The 14,203-nt window shown below is 47.7% G+C and overlaps 1 protein-coding gene across 6 annotated transcripts in view; it reads right to left on the reverse strand.

Annotated features, from left to right (window-relative positions):
- TIAM1 (TIAM Rac1 associated GEF 1) overlaps positions 1-14,203 on the reverse strand; it is a 238,965-nt gene that overhangs the window by 129,898 nt on the left and 94,864 nt on the right. For 5 of the 6 annotated variants that reach the window (XM_068144504.1, XM_068144499.1, XM_068144502.1 and 2 more), the window contains exon 1: positions 6,922-7,061. The exons of the other annotated variant lie outside the window; for it this stretch is intronic. In XM_068144504.1, the coding sequence (XP_068000605.1) occupies positions 6,922-6,946 (25 nt within the window). In that variant the 5' untranslated portion in view covers positions 6,947-7,061. Of the gene's footprint in view, positions 1-6,921; positions 7,062-14,203 lie in introns of those variants that run through there. 6 annotated transcript variants of the gene reach the window in all.

Consider the following 14,203-nt stretch of genomic DNA (forward strand, 5'->3'; position numbering starts at 1 on the left):
TGTTTTAACCAGTAAACAGCAGCTGAAATGTCATGCATTCATTCATATGCCTTCAGGAATGACAGTCTGAAGGAAGACATCAAACAGGGTGGCTTTCTAAACTTAAAAAACAACAAAAACAGGCTAGCAAATTACAGTAATTTTTCATTCCATAACAAAGCACACACACAACATAGTGCTTCCCAGAAAAACATTAAGAAGAAAGCATCCAGATGTTACTGAAGCATTGAGATTAACTTGCTTTAAAAGAAAATAATAATAAAGAAAAGGAAAGCAAGGAAACGGCAAGGAAATGGCAAGGAAACGGCAAGGAAACGGCAAGGAAACGGCAAGGAAATGGCAAGGAAATGGCAAGGAAACGGCAAGGAAACGGCAAGGAAATGGCAAGGAAATGGCAAGGAAACGGCAAGGAAATGGCAAGGAAATTACTCCCAATGGCTTTTTGGTCAAAAGTTTCACCCCACAACTTCAAGGGAATTGGCTTCTGCATTCTGCTTTGGGGTCTTACACCAAGTCTATGTGTACTTCTGGTGCCTGCTGCCTATGATGTTGACTCGCTGGAGCGTGTCCAGAGAAGGGCAACAAAGTTGGTGAGGGGCCTGGAACACAAGCCCTGTGAGGAGAGGCTGAGGGAGCTGGGGCTGCTTAGCCTGGAGGAGACTCAGGGGTGACCTTATTGCTCTCTATAACTACCTGAAGGGGGGTTGTAGACAGGCAGAGGTTGGTCTCTTCTCCCAGGCAGCCAGCACCAGAACAAGAGGACACAGTCTCAGGCTGCGCCAGGGGAGGTTTAGGCTGGAGGTCAGGAGGAAGTTTTACCCAGAGAGAGTGATTGCCCAATGGAATGGACTGCCCGGGGAGGTGGTGGAATCGCCATCACTGGAGGTGTTCAGGAGGAGACTTGACAGGGTGCTTGGTGCCATGGGTTAGTTGGTTGGGTGGTGTTGGATGATAGGTTGGACACGATGATCTTGAAGGTCTCTTCCAACCTGGTCTGGTCCATTCCATTCTATTCTATTCTATTCTATTCTATTCTATTCTATTCTATTCTATTCTATTCTATTCTATTCTATTCTTGCATCTTACAGCAGCACTTTCTGAGCTCCACTCTGGGATGCCCTAAAAGTCTATAAAATTGCAATTTTCCTCCCACTTTAGGGAGCAAATAACCAAACAACAAACCCTCATAATTTTCATTGTTGCAGTTATGCACATGAGGAAAAAAAGGAGGGGGGAGAAGTTAGGGGACACACACCCCCCCCTTTGTTACTGATCAAAAAAAGCACATTGGTCATTTTTAACCCAAACAACCTTTGGTATATACTACACATCATGTACAGCAAAAGTCCTCAGAGGCTTGTCAAAGGTTTTCAGTAACCCTTTTAATTCACTGCATATACCTGCAATGATTACTTAATAATACCACCCCCACACTCCCCCCCAGGAACCCTGGGAATAGTTAATGCTTCACATCCCTTGGAGCTTGGTCAGCAGGTTCTCTCCAGCAACCCTGGGGCTGCAGCCACACGTGTTGTGCCACACCAGCTCTTCCAGCTGCAGACTGGCTTCATGCTTGGATCTCTTCTCACCAGACAAGGTGGAAAGAGACTCACAAAGGGAGGTTAGCAGCCTTTCTGCAGGCGAGGAGCAGTGGACAGCCTCTGGTTTGGGTCTTCCAGGTTTTGCCAGTGCTCATGCAAAACCTGGGTGCAGGCAAGGACACGTCTGATCCCTTTGGAGATGAGACTTCAGCCTCAAATGCAGATTTCCCATAACTGGGATAAACCAAAAAATCATCTTCTCAGCTGCTGCAAGCCAGGAGCTGGCAAGCAGCAGTCATACAGCTTCATCTTTTGAAACTCAGATTTATCACTCAGTGTTCACTCATTTCAGGTTGGGAAGTTTATACCACACAGTTGATGACCTTTGACGCACCGAATCTGGGGGCTTGGGCAAGAGTCAGCACAGTCCCCTGCGGGCTGCTAAAATCATTTTAGCATGTCAGTTAACCTGCAGGAAATGTGTCTATATCATAAAGCAGTGCTCTTCAAACTAATTGTGTTTTGCAGTAACCATTAAACACACCTTCACCTGCACAATCCAGACCACGATCAAAATCCCTCCCTGTCCTGGCCAAGATCTGGTCCTCTTTCCTTCCTGGGCGCAGGGAGATGGCTGCACCCAGCAGCTTTCCACCTCCCTTGCCTGCGGCGGCCTTGCGCAATAGTCTTTGTCTCCCTTTCAGTGTCTAAGGGCCTGCAGCACTCCCTGAATATACTTTCCCCGCCCAGGTTAATGTAAATGAATAAAAAAAGCCATTTTCAGCTGGGAAGCAAACAGAAGGCTTATTTGTTTTCCCTTAGACTTGAGGATTAGAGGGACTCAGCTACAGGACCACAGAGGGCTGTTTGCTCACCTGGGAAAGTATGCACCAGGCTTTCAAAGTGCTACAGCAGTTGCTACCATAAGCCGTGAAGCCCCCTCTCAACAATAACCCAACTGCTGCTAGGATAGTTTCAGCAACCACAGGGTAATGTAGTGTGTGGAAGGAGAGACCAACACAAGGAGCTCTGTGCAGCCTCCAAAAATGTTGGAGGCAGGTAACAAATGCAAAATCTACAAGCTTCCCTTTTTGACTCTCACTTCTGCTATTTTATAGGCTTCCAAACACTGCTTTCTGGCTTCAAAGTGCTACAGACAAGGTCTGGCAACTTCCCTGACTCATCCATCTGCAGCTGTGACTCACTGGGGCCCTGCACTGCCTACTTCAGAGAGCCTTAGCTTTGGAGGGGTCACCCTCAGTGCCCAGGGCAACTACTGCAGTAACTACAACACTACCTGAAAGAGACATTTCCCTCTACACACAGGATGCTTTGGCTCCATGAAGGAAGAGAGAAGCACAACAGAACCACTCACCTCTACTAGACGGCTGCTGTGGTCCTTGCCTGTCCTGCCTGCAGCTGTGCCCCCCACAGCCATCCCCATAAGCTGAAGTGCATCTAGGCAATAATACCAGTGCTTCAAGAACTGGTATAGGGAAAAGAAGATAAAATGCTGTTTCACAAAGCCAACACTACTCAAGTGCTGTATCTGCATTATCCTCCACTGCAAAATTCCCTCAGTAAGGGAGGAGTTTCCTCGCAGCAGTCATATGAAACCAAACCTAATAGCTCCAAATTGTTTGGAAGGGAAAATAGAAATGCAGAGCAACCTTCATGAGAACAAAATGTTTCTGCTTCTTCAGCAACAAATACAAGCATTCCCACCACCACAGTCACCTACCAGCATCACCTCAATCCCCTTGCATCTTGAGAAAAGCATACCTACAGTGACGACACATTCCTATGTCCCCAAGTAATCCATATGCCTGATCTTTTGACAGACCCAAACTACTCCTGAAATGTCCCTGCTTGCAAACACTCATGCCACTACAGCAGTGAGTGATTAGGCTCACGTCAGCTTATGGAGGTACTGCTCATTAGCTGTAGCTCGGGTGCACCTACAGCAATGTACAGTAATGCAATTTATCTTGTATCACTCTTGGTGAAGTTGCACCACAGCACATTTGCTTTGCTCCTCCTAACAGTATGCACATGGTTCCTGCAGCCCAGCTAGTGCTTGGCAATTTGTTAAACTCTATTAACATCACCATGAGTGTGAGCTCTTAATTGTTTAGACCAATGCCAGACAATGCTAGAAAACTGGAAAGTTAAGCCCATGCTAATGTCCTATGAGCTAACCTCCAACCTGTCATCCCCAACCTTGCTACTGGGAAGACCACCACAGGCAGCAAGGGAGTGTGGAATCTGCTGTGCCTGTCAGCAGCAGCAAGAGCACTGAGCCTCGGGAGCAGGCTGCATTTGAGGCCAGACAAGGGCTGGGCACAGAGACCCTTCACGGGCTGGTAGCTACATGGGACCCCTCAGCCAGCCGTGTGCCCACGTACATGCACAGCCTGATGGCACACCACTGACCACTGCTGGGATCATTTATTCTCTTTGCTTTACAAGGGCCTTCCAAGTTACCTGAGAACACTCTTGTTGAAAGCATAACTGGAAGTCTCAAAAAGCAATTACATTTAAAACACTCTGCAGTGAATCAACTAACTACCCTTTTGCCTGCAAGCCTCTTGCACCAGCCACAGCAGCAGCCCGTGGGGATGTACTTCCACGACCTGCACAGGCTGCTGAGCACAGAGGGAGACTTCATGTATGGGTACAAAAACAACAGCTTCCCTCTGGAAGGAAGACGGGTTTGTTAGTCACCATAAATGCTCCCCCTTCCTCAAGTCCTCCAACACCATCCCACTGAGAAGGCAAACAAGCAGTAGAGAGCAAGACTGCTGAGCCAGGGAAAAAGGATGTTTACAATTCAATTCAAATTGGAGATGTCCCAATCAATGAGGACCAAAAAAAACCCACCATTCTGGTTCTAGAAACTCCTAAATCTGATGTGATCCATGCTTTGTGAGGCACCAACAAAAAAAGGGTAACTTCCCTTTTTCCCCCCTGCTTCTGGACTGTTTGCAGCACAGCTGGGCTAATCCCATTTCCACTGCTCTGTATGCTGACCTCCTTAAACAGCTCCATGCTAGGATGTTAAAACACTCTAATCTATAAATAATGTATTCCTCTCATCCAGCAATGGATTACTGGGCCACAAAACTCACTCAAAACCACCACACAATCACCAATTTCACAAACTAGCACCGAGAAAGACATATCAGTAGAGTTGTTCTCTCTTTGGCTGAGTTCATTTAAAGATCTGACACCACCACTTTACTTTTGCATTGGACTTTTTTAATAAGTTAAGAGCTGATATACTATTCCAGTGACCTCCCTTCTCCCTCATCAAAGACTTTTTCTTTTTGTGTGTGTGTGTGCTACTAATCCTCACAGCATGGCAAAAGACCAACACTAGATAACTAAATCAGAGCCAAAGGAAAGGGGGAGTGAGAGAGGGCTTGCTGTTGCTATACACCACGGGGCTTTGACACAGAGAGTGAAGTCCATGATTTAGACTAGAGCTAGTATGTTGCTCCAAGCAGGGAGCTCCCTCTCATTTCTGCCCCTCCATCCTCTTGCTCCCAACTTCTGGCAGCAGGATGCCTGGGCATTCAGTGGACCCTGGGCCAGCGCAGGTCACTGATCCTGCAGGAATCTCTCTGTATTTTCCTCTGGATTCCTTTCCAAACAGCCATTACCTACAACTGAAGTTATAATGTTTATCTTTGTTTAAAGATAAATGAGTCTGCTCCAAAGACTGATACCTAGTAGGCTTGCTTCCACTGCTGCAATGGTGCAAAAATCAGTGGCTCTCCACGCTGTGGAAGCCAGCAGGAATCCTATCCCTGATTTCCCAGCGCAAAAGCACACAGCTCACACAAACGCTCAAATGATGCAAATCTGCGGTTTGGTAGATTTTTTTCCAACAGGCATTCTGGAAAAACGAAGTGTTTCTGCATCAAAACAAGTTGGAATCCTCTTAAAACCAGACGTGCACTCTTAAAAGAGCAAGTTCCCCTAGGAAGCACCCCCAGGCACACCACACTTGGGCCCTGGGCTCCTGAGCCGTGTTTGCTGTGATTAACGCAGCGATTCTCCACACGTTTTTGGTAAGGCACAGATCACTTTTAACTCCAAAAGGATTTGGGGAAAAACAAGCAACCCACCAACACCCACAGAACCTGCTTGCTCGCTTCGTTCCCCTGCACCGATCCCATGTGAAGACTCAAATCGCTCCCGCAACACGAAAGCACCGTCAAAGGCATGAATAGCTGCCTCGACAATGGGCTCCTGCTGTATTACATGAAACCATTAAAGCACATTTCCAACAGCAACGGCGTGACTTCATTCCCCCAAAAAGGTACACGTTCTGCTTTGCCTCTGCATAGGAGGATTACTCATGGCTGATGGGTTGCAGCACAGCTCTGAATCAGGTCGGAACCCTGCCCGTTGGAAAGCGAGCCTGTGCTCCTCAGGAAGCAGAAGCCTCCTCTGACATTTCTGCGTGAGCCCTGAAGACAGAAAGTCAGAAAAGGATGGCAAGTCAGGCCCTCAACATCAGCTAGCTGCTGGGGAAATAGCAGGGCCAGGAGACAATGCTGCCCACTTGGTTATTAGCCCTAATGCCTAGTCACAGTAATTGCAGGGCCAGGGCTCTGTACTCACATTTCCTGTCACCAACCAAAGAATTAGGCAATTTAGATTTAAAGATAGTAACCAGTATATGAAATAACTTTGTAAGTGATCACAAGTAACTAGGAGAAAAATGAGCAACCTGATAGAGAAAAGCTTTCCCCAGCCCCTGGTTCTGCAACATTATCAGATCTTCAGCAAGGGAGACCCCACCAAACCCAGCTTTCCCATGCTCATTGAAAAGCAAGACAACATTGCCCTTTACAGTGTTTCAGCCTCCTGCACCTCACAGAAACACCTAACAGAGCTCAATTCAAGTTGAAACCTTTCACAGGCTCATTTTCACCAATTAAAGAGCATGGCAACCTGTAATTACTGAAAATAAAGCCAGACAGCTGGAGAAAGGAAGCATCTTTAATAAGTAACATGATACTACATTTTCTTTCTTAAGGAATTTAGCTATTAAGTCCCCAGCTCCCATGCTATCACTCCGAGCTCTCAGTGTCTGCAAGAAACCCAGTGTGCTTCTCCTACCTGTGAGCAGTGTAAAACTCCAGAAAAGCAAACACCACTTGACCACCTGAAAGCAACACATCCATCCACGCTGGGGAAAAAGAGAAGCTAGGAGAGGAAAGCCTTACAGGGCTTTCTGGGCACACTGTGTCTTAGACAGCGTGACAATGCTACAGCCCGTGAACACACTTTCCCCAAGCGCCAGATGCTCTCATTCCCCCAGCCCAGCACACACAGCACAAGCAGAAGTTAATGTTGTGAAGTAGCTTACCACTCATCATCAACAGCACAAACATCTTTGCCTGTTGTATTTCCCAAGACCCAGCTGCCTGTAAAAGAAAGGAGGAAGCGCCAGCATTTCATTCCCCTTCTGCTTCAGAGTGGGTGTAACTCGTCAAGTTTCATACTAACATGAGATGGGTCAATTGGGTGTGTTTGAAGGTTTGGGGTTTTGCCATCATTCCCTCCCTCCCTCCCTTCCTCCCTCCCTCTCCTGATTAATTCCTCCCATCACAGGCTTCAGAGGAGCTGCCACTCAGCCCCGCTGGCTCCTGAAATCTGAATTCCTAAGGACACTCCTCTGGGGTGACTTTTAACTCACCAGCCTGGTGTGCTGTGAGAGGAGCCAAGAACTCCCTGTCAACCCACAGAGGCAACTTACACATCAGCTATACATGAAGCAGTCATGTGGTCCCCTTCCTCACACTGCTCCTCAACTCCAGCATTCCCAGCATTCCAGTGCATTTTCAGGGAGCAATTCACCAGCACTACTCCACGCCTTTTGCCCCTGCCCTCGACTCCCTTACATCCCAGTGGATTTCTCCCTGGGTACATATCTGGATGGTGCTTCAGTAGAGGACACACATTCAAAAATGCAAAGGCAGTTGCCTGCCTCTAAACTGTCCACAGGTGCAAAAGTGTTTGCAGAGTTGGAAACTGTAGGAAATTAAGAATTACTCATGGATCTGGTTGTGCTTAATTCACTACTTCCATGTAACTGTCTCTGGATTATGATTTGAGCAGCATCCTCCTTAAGATCAGGGTTGGTTAATTGTTGATATAAATAAGAAATACCAGTACAAAACCTAAACCATCTGTGTTTATCCTCCAACCTCCCCCACCTTGACTCCGCACCATAAGAAAAACAAATCAAACTATTCTCAGAATGAAGCAGACAACACAGTAAATACTTTTTTTTTTACCAACAGAAGTCAAATTAATTAAGTTCTAACATTTAAAACTCTGTGTGATACTTCAGAAATACAGACTATCAAGCAATGATCATATTCCTGCAGTTCTGCCCTCTGCAACCCAGCAGTGACCACAAACAGGGGAAAGGACAGAACACTCAGAATAAAATACAATACAGTACTAAAATAAAATGGCAAGAGGTATGTACAGGAGCCCAGTTCTCTCCAGGGCTATACAGACTGTTGTGTGACTGCAGTGACTAAAATAGCTGCAGAGAGACTGTGGGGCTCCACACGCCCAGGTGCTACGGATGCTAGAGGAATGGGATGGGAGGAGACGACTCTATTTTGGGTCAGCTAGAGATGAGGCAGTTGCACAAGTGATTTGATGCACCCTTGCACGTTATCAGAAACAGGCATGCAGACTGAGCTTCCTGGTACAGCAGTTAGTTTTAGCCCACTTCAAACAGCAGGTTTGACATCTGACTACTTGCAGCATCAAATGTTTCTGATAGATCTGCCCACGCTTAGAAAGCACCAGGTCCCCCCCATGACCGCAGGCGCTCCTGATAAGCACTGGAGTCCTTCACCTTGACAGCATAAAAGGGCTGATGGATGGGTCGGATCAGATGGACCACTTGGACTAGAAAGCACTGAAATGATCAATCCTCAGCCTCACGGTTAATTTAAACACAGAATGAGCAAAGCAAACAGCTCCTCTTTGTGAGCCAGGCAGGACAGACAAACAGGAGGAAGCCCAGGGGGGCATACCATCCCCTCCAGAAGTTTTCAGCCCCAGTAACCAGCAAACCCCAAGCAGGCAAGCAGGTTTGGCAAGCAGTGAGTGACTCAGAAGGCAATGGGGGCTGCTGCTACCTGCCTTCAAGTTCACTCGGGCACGGCCAGCACTCACCATCTTCAGCCCATCGCAGCAGCCTGGCAGGCAAAGCCACGTTCAGAGCTCCACCACCACCCACCCCTAATCGCTCCCATCAAAATGGCTTCACCATTACGCAGAAGCCGGTGTGTACGTACACACAGGTGTGCATGCACACCATCTCCCATAGATACAAAGCAATTATGCTCTAGTCCTAAAAGAGGAACATATATGCTTACTCCAACAGATTGCAAGCTTTTGTCTGAAGCGTTTTTCAGGACTGAAGGAGGCAACACCCTCCTGCCGCCGCCATCGGCTTCATTTGCAGTCTGGGACATCTTTCCCTGCTGACTCGCTGCTACCTGTAGCAAATCCTCCTCAGCATGGCCAGGGGGCCCAGGAAAACGTGAACTGTGTGTGCCACCCTCCCTGTAAGAGCTGCTTTCAGAAAGTTTCAGCCAAGCAAGTCCTAAGTCCCAAGTCAGTCTGGCCACCAGTGGATTTTCAATCAGTGCAGACCCATAAAAGCAAAGCAGTGAATTCCCCTTCCAGTTGTGACCAACAGCACCAGAATAAGAAACAGCAAATAATAAATAGCAAGGCTGATGTATGGAGAGAAATGCACAGAAGAATTACAGGAGCCATCAGGTAGCCAAGATCTGGATTTTCTGTATATACAGCACTTGATCTGCTCGTGGCTGCAGTCCTCAAGAGGGGCTGGAGGGAGAGGTAAGGGAAGCCTCTTCTCCAGACGTGTAACCAACTAACCCACCCTATTCCAAAGCTTTGCAGAGAAACATGATGACAGGCCTTCAGGCAAGCCTGGCCGGGGCAAATGAGCCTTCAGGGCCAGGGCTGCAGAGAGCAGGTGGCCCTGGCTGCTCAAGGAAGTCATGGAGTGGCCAGCTGACAACAGCCTCCCCAAAAGTCCTCCCGGGCAGCGCCACAGCTTGTCAGTTCACGCCTGCTCGCTGTGGGAGAACAGGCATTTCCAGGCCCCAGCCCGTCACCCTGGCTCAGCTGATGCATTTGGATACACACCTTTTGATGCAGGCTTCCTCTGAAGGTGCCTGAGCCAACTTACATGAATCTTAGTGCTCTCCTGTGCTAAGCAATTACCAAAGACCTACCAAAACCTGTTTTCAGACAACCTAGCACAATTCTGCCCAAATCAGGCCAGCCACGGAGCTGGAAGACAAGATGGTCATCACCTCCAGGAACTCGAAGAAGAGGCTATCAGCTAACCCCTGCAGCTGAACAAGGGCACACATTACCCTCCCTTTAGCTAAGTAAAGACATTACCACTGGGAAAAGCCTCCCAGCATCAGCAGGAAGAATCCCAGCAACCCCTCCAAGGAGTCCACAAGTTCTCTGAACTGTCCAGCTGAGGTATGGAGACCCCACCAGAGAGCCCAGAGGAGAAAGGTACTCCCAGTGTAGCACAGCCTACTGCAGGATAGCACCTTCTCAGTGACAAAAAGTAGGGAGAGGGACTCCCATCAGACACAAGCCAAGTCTGTATCCTGCATAAAGGTGTATTTATCAAGCCTAATTAACATCCCAGGCTTCTCACACCCTGGCACACCTGCTAATTAGCACACATCAGTTAATATAATTTTAACAATGGATTATCACTTTGGGTAGAAAAGTGTGAGTCACTTCAGAACAGTGACTCACCCTGAGCACAGCAGCAAGGTAAGATAGGAAGATCATCGGTTCTGCTTGCACAGGGCTGCACAGACCTTATCTCTTTAACTACAGCTTACTTTACAAAGCCAAGGTGCTTCAAAAATTCATGATTGCATCTGGCTTATTTTCCACCTGCACAAACAGATGGCTCTGGAGCAGCATCCTGTCTCCATCCCCCAGACAACTGGAGCCACACAGGTCCTTCTTCAAGATGTTAAAGCCATGGTGGAGTTTCTAATGGGTTCAATTACCATGAGTATTGACTGCTTTGGTCAAGCATATTTCAGGACATGATCCAGTGCCCACCAGGCACTTATCATCTGCTCTGGAATGATGCCAAGGGAACACCAATGTGCTAAAGCCTAATGACAGCTTTGGTACTACTCCAAACATCCCACAACCACAGACTAATCTGGTGGCACAGGCAAGCACCCTGGCACATGTTGCTACAACATTAGGTCCCTTTTTCACATAACTCTGTAAACTGCAGTCCTACAAACATGGCCTGGGCTTCAAAGTTCAAGTCAGTTCTTTCACAACGATGTGGATGATGTGGGCAAGTCATGCACTGGCTTTTACCCTGTTAACCCCTTCCCCTGGGAGCATCAAGAGGAGATTGGATGTGGCACTTGGTGCCATGGTCTAGTCATGGGGTCTGTGTTGATAGGTTGGACTCGATGATCCTCAAGGTCATTTCCAACCTTAGTTATACTGTGATACTGTGATTGCCCACCCTACTTGTGCCTGTAGATGGGGACACAGTTTGGATCAAGCTACTTTATATTCAGTGATAAATTTAGGAAGAAAGTGAACTTTGCATGCTTTTTATTTTCTTAAAGCCTTGGGTTTCAAACTGGATCTCTGCCCTCACGAGAAGGTACTGCTGGAAAACCACCACATCGCCATCAGAATCGATTCTATCCCTTCAAAGCGACATTTAAAGCTGACTGCCTTCACTTTGCCCAACAAAGATCTGCAAACCAATCCTAAACAATTAAAGAACATTAGCACCATGAAAAATTATACCAGATTGAATGTATCCATGCTCACTGTTATCAGAAAGATTTTCTCAGCTTCATGTTTCTATTTGGAACTTGGAAGGGAGCTGTGAAAGGCGGGTATTGTTCAGGCACAAATAGTTTTCTTTCAGCCTGTACAAAAGTAAAGTAATGAACTACAAGGTCCTTTTTTTTCCCCCTTGGAGAGGTCAGCAGATACATCAGCTCATGGGAAAACTGATCCTCCTTGTTGCATTGCAAGGGTAGTTGAAAAAAGGTTTCTAATGAGCTGCAGGGAGTGGATGCTGGCGATGAGCCAGCACCCTTGCCTGTGAAACCAAGACAAACGGCAAGAGACACGAAGCTCCTCTGGAACAAGCACAAGCTGAAATTCAAGGTTTGCATTTCGTTGTGCTGCTTTGTGGCTGGCAATTCTCACACCGACTTCGCAGTTGGCATGTGGGCACCCTGCTCGCAGACACTCAGCACAGGCAACTTCACAGGCAAAGGCAGAGCTCCTTCTCTTTTTACTGGCACTGCCCAGGTGTGCGCTGGGAAAACACACACCTCTGTGTATGCAGGATTAATCGCTATAGAACAAGCTTACTTCTAGTCACCCAGCCTCAAGGAAATAACCTGCAATGGTGAAGCTCTTCTGGACATGCACAAGCACACACACAGACAAAGTCACCACAAGCTCCTGCACCTCCCCAGCGCTGGGATGAATTTATCAAGTGCCTGATGCTGTTTGGCTGCACACAGTGGCTCCAACCCAGCTCCCCCAGCCATGCAATTGGGTACCACTGTGACACCCTGCACTGAGCAAGCTTCACAGCTGGAGAGCTGTAACTAGTAGAGCCCCCCAGGGATCAGTGCTGGGTCTGGTGCTGTTCAACATTTTCATCAATGACATTGATGAGGGAACAGAGTGTCTGCTCAGCAAGTTTGCCAATGACACCAAACTGGGAGGCTTGGCTGATACAGCTGAAGGCTGTGTGGCCATCCAGTGAGACTTGGACAGACTGATGAGCTGGGCAAAGAGGAACTAAATGAGGTTCAACAAGGACAAATGCAGAGTCCTGCATCTGGGGAGGAAAAATAAACTGCACCAGCACAGGCTGGGAGGTGATCTGCTGGAGAGCAGCCCCATGGAGAGGGATCTGGCAGACCTGGTAGATAAAAAGTTACCCATGGGAAAGCAATGTGCCCTGGTGGCCAAGAAGGCCAATGGAGTCCTGGGGTGTATTAAGAAAAGTGTGTCCAGCAGATCTAGGGAGGTTCTCCTCCCCCTCTACTCTGCCCTGGTGAGACCTCATGTTGAGTACTGTGTTCAGATTTGGGCTCCCCAGTTTAAGACAGACAGGGATCTGCTGAAGAGGGTCCAGTGGAGGGCTACGAGGATGATCAGGGGACTGGAGCACTGCCTTATGAGGAGAGGCTGAGTGACCTGGGGCTTCTTAGTCTGGAAAAGAGAAGACTTAGAGGAGATTTAATAAATGTTTATAAATATCTGAGGGCTGGGGGTCAGGAGGAAGGGGACAGGATCTTCTCACTTGCTCCCTGTGATAGGACAAGGAGCAATGGATGTAAGCTGCAGCACAGGAGATTCCACCTCAACACAAAGGGGAACTTCTTTACTGTAAGGGTCACAGAGCACTGGAACAGGCTCCCCAGAGAGGTTGTGGAGTCTCCTTCTCTGGAGACTTTCAAGGTCTGTCTGGATGTGCTCCTCTGTGACCTGAGCTAGATTGTATGGTCCTGCTCTGGCAGGGGGGTTGGACTCGATGATCTCATTGGGTGCCTTCCAAGCCCTGACATCCTGTGATCTGCAAGCCTGTTTGGTCCTTACCACAGCTGCTGTGTGATGCAATGATAAACAGAGAGCAGAACAGGGACTGTTTCCTCTTTCTAAGCGAAAGCTCAAGGAGGAACATCTTATTCAAGACTTCTAATCTAAATACCTCTTCCCATTTCTCTGAAAGGTGGTAGATGCTATCACTTTCCTGCTGTGCTCTGACACGCTTCCACCACAGCCCTGCCAACAGTTTGAATTTCATTGGAAAAATCAGCTCAAAAGGAGGGTGACAAGCTGCACGCGGGTGAGGATGCTGTCAAACGATGAGTAACCTGAGTTTATGTTAGCTGTCAACAGTTTTCAACACCAAAGATAGATTATCACAAGCTTTTGCATTCACCACATTGAAGTATTGAACACACAGGATATTTACACCTTCAGAAGAGCCCAAAGCCAGGCGAAACCAGCAATGCATGATGCTCAGCAAAAGGTCTCTGAGCATTATTAACTTTGAGAAGGAAAAATAACATGCTGCCACAGGAAACCTTCTAACAGCGCTGGCCAAAGCAAAGGCAAGACATTGCACACAACATGAAATAGAAGAGCCCAGGATGGCATGCAAACACATCCAAAGGATGACAGAAAATAAAGAGAGAAGAGACAAAATCCTGCATCCTATTATCCCAGCTCTTGGCCCAGATCACACTGTAAGGGACAAGATCTTCCCATAGGAGGTTCTCCTTTCCCTCCTGCCATTCCTTGCCTGTCTCAGCCCAACAAGGAAGGGCCCAGAGCTAAGATGCTGGAGGGAAATGCAAAAGCCCAGAAAAAACAAGCAGGTTTCTGGAGGGCTGACATTTCCATTCCAAGGATGACTTCTCCCCAAGCAGCAACTCACCAAGAGACACCAGCCAGGAAGCAGGTTGCCAAAGGGAACATTGTTTTTATGAGTAAGATGGCATGGGGGAGATGGGGAGAAGGGTGGGGGAAAAGACCATTTACAA

The sequence above is a fragment of the Melanerpes formicivorus genome, unplaced genomic scaffold (assembly GCF_026170545.1).
Source record: "Melanerpes formicivorus ecotype bairdi unplaced genomic scaffold, bMelFor1.0.p_v2 SCAF_11, whole genome shotgun sequence".
Classification (NCBI taxonomy): Eukaryota; Metazoa; Chordata; class Aves; order Piciformes; family Picidae; genus Melanerpes; species Melanerpes formicivorus.